Genomic DNA, 5,543 nt, shown 5'->3' with positions numbered 1-5,543 from the left:
TTATCGTCTATTGTACTCTAAATTGGACCATAATTTACTAAATGAACATATTGAAGAAGACTTGAAGCTGGCAATTGAGACCATAAAGTCATGTTCACTGAGTTAATCAAGTGAGAAGTAGGGTCATTTTCTCATCGACTTCGATACAATCAGACTTCTTTTAGCAACCACAGGAGTCGCCTCCCTGCTGGCTTTTAGAAAGAATGCAAGTTTAAGGCAGGTCAGCATTAGCTTCACTTTTGAGAACCAGAGGTTGCCGCCTGCCGCCTCTCTGTTTCTCTGAAAAATCCTATTTTGCAGTTAAAAAGGTACTTAATTGTTGTGTTCTTGTAGTACTGGAAATATAGTTGCTTTCCCCATAATTAAAAAAATAATATTGCATTAAATCAACACACTATACTGCGACACTTCCCTAATACAAAACCACAGGATGACTCCCTCTACTCCCTCTTGTAATCCAGACTGCTTTTGTTTTTTTACATTTTCCTTGTTGGATGTTCCTTTCTCCATGTTCAGCTGTGTTTCAACAGAAGAAGCAGGTGAGCGGCTCATTATTTTAGGCTGAAGTGACCGGCTGTTGACACGCAGAACCGTGTGTCGGACAAAGCAGCCATAGAGGGGAAGTATTGTTCGGGGCAGAGGAAGCTGGCTCAGACACTTTCAATGAGCACTCCGCCGTCTCACCCAGCTATCTGATTTTCCCTTTCCTGAGCATGTCCCTCTGAACTTACTGAGAAATAACCCATCAGCAGAGTTTACTGTTAGCGGCCCTCTGTCCAGTATTAAAATAGATTTTCTTAGACAATAGTTTTCTCAACCCCAAGGCTATATAAAGGCACAATTACCTTTGCTTGGTCACGCCTTGAAAGAGAAAGACAGGCAAGAATGAAAGCTCTTCTGTATAACACATATAATACAAACACACTTCTTGTATTACTGTACCCGTGAGGACCTTAATTCCTCCATTATTGAAAACATTTGAAGATAATGAGGTAAATAAAGAAATGAGGCCCTCAGGAAAAATGTTAGGCAATAAAAGTAAGTACTAAATTGTTTAAGCTGTTTGGAGAAACCTAATGAATGGTTTATGTTTTTTTGTCTTGTATTGCACACAAATATATACAAACAGATACATAGATAATTGTTATCACTATTATTATTTTGTTTATAGTTTTGGCAGTTTATTTATGTATTTCACAGTTTTTTTACAATGTGGTATTGCTAATTTTACTAGTAAAGGACCTGATCGGCCAAATCATTCATTCAGGTCATTTTGGAATTTACCGACAGATATGGGGGCCAAGATATGTTGAACCAAGTCTAAACTTATTTTATATTAAAAGGCAAGGCGAGGTGTCCTCACCTCACCAGAATAAGGGGATTATTCTGTCTATGTGAGAACGTCTGCTTCTCTTCACAACTATTGAAAAACCACACACACACACACACACACACTCCCCAAAAACCACACACACTCACTCCTTCACACACCCTGATTGAGCACAAAGACATTTAAGACATGTGAAGTTGCTCAGTAGCTGTAACGATCACACATGTCGTTCAGTCAGAGAGGAAGTAGTCTGGAGGAAAATCAGTGCCCAGAAGTCTCCCCATCCTCCCACACGTCTGGTTTCATTGGCTGAGAGGCGTGATGTCACAGAGTGGACTACCCTATAAAAAGTCACTCTCCCACACAGACGGCAGACCAGCTGAGAGCTCACTCACTTACAGCAAGGAAGACAACTCTGTAACACATCACGTACTTTACAAGCAACTGTCAAACCCTTTGGAAATATCCACCAGCGAGCTGCAAAATATCTCAACATGTGCAGAGGACTTGAATCACTGCCGACCACCTGCCTGGAGAGGTGAGATCCATCATGTCTTGGAGGAAAATGTATTATTCCTGTACTTCTAGGCTATGACAGCTGGATTTAAATAGTCATACTAAGTCCTGTTGTAACAATCCCTCGTTATCTTTGCAGGGCAAAGGAGCTGAAAGATTTGTTTGTAAGTTTACTCCAAAAGTCAGATCACAGCATCACTAGCCAGTCAAAGAAAAATGACAAACTGAGGTAAGACATGCATTCAAATTCCCTCTTCATGCATGTCCGTTAAATCAAAGTGGACCTCTGTAATTTCTAGAACTTTTCCTAATGTTTTTCTGTTGCTGCAGGTTAAACGCGGACGAGCCTTTAAAGTGGAAGGAGTCGTTTGACGACTTGTTGTCCAGTCAAAGTAAGAGCGATCCTCAACCTCACACTTGATGCAAACGTTTCACTCATTCAAGAAGTTTTTGAGATGTTAACCTACCACTCTCTTCTCTCTCTCTCTCCTTCTCTCCTGTTTCTAGATGGACTTTGCCTGTTCAGAGCGTTCCTGCACTCACAGTTCAGTGAGGAAAATATCGCATTCTACTTGGCTTGTGAGGACTACCGGGAAACGAAACCTTCAAAACTGGCCGCCAAAGCCAAGAACATTTACGACGAGTTCATCGGCTCTGATGCATCACGAGAGGTAAATATAAAAACAGCCTATCTAGACTATTTAGGATGCTCTGTTAATCTGCTGGCTTCCCTTGTCTTGCTGTGATGATCTGATAATCACATCTCTACCTCCTCTGCTCCCCTACAGGTAAATCTTGACCATGTGACCAAAGCCATCACAAAGGAGAACATGGAGCATCCCAACCTGTCCTGTTTCAATCTGGCCCAAGCCAAAATCTACACCCTGATGGAGAAAGACTGCTACCCTCGCTTTTTAAAGTCCCCCACATTGCTGGAGCTCAGCAGAAAGGTCAAGCTAACAAACTGTACTTAAAAAAAACTCTCCTGCAAGCAGCAGACAGAAAGGGACATAAGCGTACTGACGCACAGCAGAGTCTGGAAAAGTTCACACGGAGCAAATACCTCAGTCCAAGGAGATTCACGTCAGGTTGTGGAGTTATTTTGGGGACCGGAGGTTGCATACAGATCTGCGTCCAAGCTGGAAGCTGAAGGACACGTGAAGCTTTGAGGACAAGACTGTGCTGCAGAAGACGTCTGCCTCTGAAAGAGACACCTGTACTGTACCAGGGCTGCATGAATTATGAAATGCAGATAGACAGAAATGAGTTGCTTTCACGCGACAAATCTACCGCTGGCTCAATGGCATTAGTGTTTATTTATTTATTATTTATATATTTATTATTATGTGGTGAAAACTGATCTGAATTTCTTTCTTTTTTTTATCTGAAGTACTGTATGTAAAAATAAGTGCAATGAATAAAAGATGACCAATTTCCAGAGACAAGAGAGTCCCGTTTTGTACCATGGAAAACTCCCTACACATACACAGAAGGGGGATGTGGTTAGTGGGGTGAGACAAATGTAGCAGAAAGGAAGAAGAAGAGTTGCTCATGTGTGCTGTTATAGCTGCTAACTAATCTGTGGCCTCAGTGGTTCCGCTTCACATGTGGGTGTCTGGATGACTCTTTCTCTACAGTTACAGTGAATGGAAGACATGGAGTGACTGTGTGTCAGTTCTTCTACTTTTATCAACTAAATAATGTTCATGATGGTGGTGAGGAGGAAAGGGTAGGTCATATTGGGCAGTGTTCAATTAGGAGGTATTGAATTTAGATAGAAGGACAGCTTCTGTAATAAATAGATGACTTTATTGGTGAGGGGACTCTAGTCGGACAGGTCTCAATAGACAACATATAAAAGACAACAATTACAATAACACATGCTGAGAAAAAATAAAAATATATATACTAGAAAAGTAGAGATGTTCCCGATAGATGAACTTGGATATCGGCCAATAGCAAGTATATTTGCCGGTATGTATGTACGATAAATATGGTGCTACAGCTAGCAGCTGGCTAGCTTAGCACAAACACTGGAAACAGGGGGAAACAGCTAGCCTTAGATGTGCTAGGTGGGTTTAGCCGGGCTAGCTGTTTCCAGTTGATTGCTGTTGCTAATTGTAGCGACACATGACACACAAACAAGAGAGTGGTATCAATCTTCTTCTTTCTTTTTTTAAGATGATTCATTTGGGCTTTTTTTGCCTATATTTGAAAGTGCATCTGTAAAGGGGATGAGTGATGATGCCATGCAGCAAAGGGCCACGGGTTGGACTCGAACCTGGGACTTAGCTTTGTTAGGACTTAGCCTGAGTTAAGTTGGGCAGAAGTGCAAGGCAGTGAAATTCTAGTCATGCACACATCCAAAATACAAGATCATATTGCTGGGAAGCATCAGAGTGTGCATGGCCAGTTTCCATGAAGACAGCAACCACCTGCACAGGCAGGTTTGTTTACCTAGCCACAGCTCACAGCCTGTGAGTCACGGCAGCTTCGTCCCCTCCTTTTTGTAAATCAGCCCCTTCCCTCCATTCTCCTGCCATCTAATATGCCCACCTCCTCACCGCTCTCCCCCTCCTACGCTCACCTACAGCCGACTTCTGTTCAAACACTCAGGAAAGGAGGCCTTGTTCAGGCAAGGATGAAGTCATTAACACCGCTCATTACACTCTTGGTTAATGACAGAGCTTATCTTTCCACTCCATCCGTCATTCTCTCTGTCACTTTCGACCAGTAGTGATGTGTAATGAGGCCTTTACTGGACATACACTAATTGAAATTCATTGAAGAAACACTGATTTGTTTTTTTCGCTCAGCAGATGGACTTGACTTATAATTGTCACTTATACTCTTTGCTGTATCAGCTGATGTTACACACATATTGTTGATACAAGTTTGCGTTTCACTTTGACTCCAGCCGTCTCTTTGGGCAGATGTTCATGATTCATGTCTAATTTAATCTCCCAAAAATCAGAATATATATTGGAAAAGAAGAGAGGCATGTGGAGACCTGAGCAGGTGCGGCTGCAGGTGGGTGGCCAGGGCTTGTTTTGTTTCCATGTAACTTTATATTGCGTTATCATGAAGGCGTATAGTCTAGACGTTTTTGAGATGAATAAAAACACAGATAACACAGAAATCTGAGAGCGACAGAGAAGGAGAGAAAAAAAGATTGAGATTTTTGTTAAAGCCTGGTTCACTTTGGCGTGGATCAACTTGGATCAACATAAAGAATAGCAGAAAAAAGACATCCGATTGTATGTAAGTTTAATGAGAAAACGACCCTACTTCTCACTTGATTCATGACCTCAGTAAACATGGTGAACATGAGTTTATGTTCTCAATCAATGGTTTCAAGTCTTCTTCAACACAGCATGACGTTCATTTCGTAAATTATGGTCCCAATTAGAGTAAAATAGACCGTTAAGCGGGGTTTGCTTCAGGGTGTGGCTACCTTTTGACTACCAGAGTCGAATACGGCGTCTCTATTTCCAAATATGGTCACTGCCTAGACTGGTTGCAAAAAAACAAGATGGCAACGGTCAAAGCCCAAGATAGCGAACCTGAGGCTTCGAAACCGCAGTCCACAAACCAATGGTTGACACAACGACGACGTACACTTCCGTGTACATAGAAGAAAATGAATCTATTGTGAAGCTGAGCTATGCATTGCTGTGTCATGTGTGTAACCGCATAC

General features: G+C 41.9%; 1 protein-coding gene across 1 annotated transcript; it reads left to right on the top strand.

Annotated features, from left to right (window-relative positions):
- Window positions 1-1,751: 1,751 nt before the first annotated feature.
- rgs5b (regulator of G protein signaling 5b) lies at window positions 1,752-3,193 on the top strand. The gene is made up of 5 exons (XM_079285315.1): window positions 1,752-1,868; window positions 1,986-2,075; window positions 2,177-2,238; window positions 2,354-2,517; window positions 2,635-3,193. The coding sequence occupies exons 1-5, from the start codon at window positions 1,825-1,827 to the stop codon at window positions 2,818-2,820; spliced, it is 546 nt and encodes a 181-aa protein (XP_079141441.1). The 5' UTR covers window positions 1,752-1,824; the 3' UTR covers window positions 2,821-3,193.
- The last annotated feature ends 2,350 nt before the right edge of the window (window positions 3,194-5,543 follow it).

Source organism: Melanostigma gelatinosum (assembly GCF_949748355.1).
Source record: "Melanostigma gelatinosum genome assembly, chromosome: 15".
NCBI lineage: Eukaryota > Metazoa > Chordata > Actinopteri > Perciformes > Zoarcidae > Melanostigma > Melanostigma gelatinosum.
Note: the sequence above shows the minus strand (reverse complement) of the source record. Positions and strands in the feature narration are given on the sequence as shown.

What these genes read in the sequence shown, in the direction of transcription:
- rgs5b (XM_079285315.1), top strand. Translation starts at nt 1,825, where the DNA reads ATGTGCAGAGGACTTGAATCACTGCCGACCACCTGCCTGGAGAG. An exon ending in AAGAAAAATGACAAACTGAG is followed by an intron (nt 2,076 to 2,176) that starts GTAAGACATGCA and finishes CTGTTGCTGCAG; the next exon opens with GTTAAACGCGGACGAGCCTT. An exon ending in CGACTTGTTGTCCAGTCAAA is followed by an intron (nt 2,239 to 2,353) that starts GTAAGAGCGATC and finishes TCCTGTTTCTAG; the next exon opens with ATGGACTTTGCCTGTTCAGA.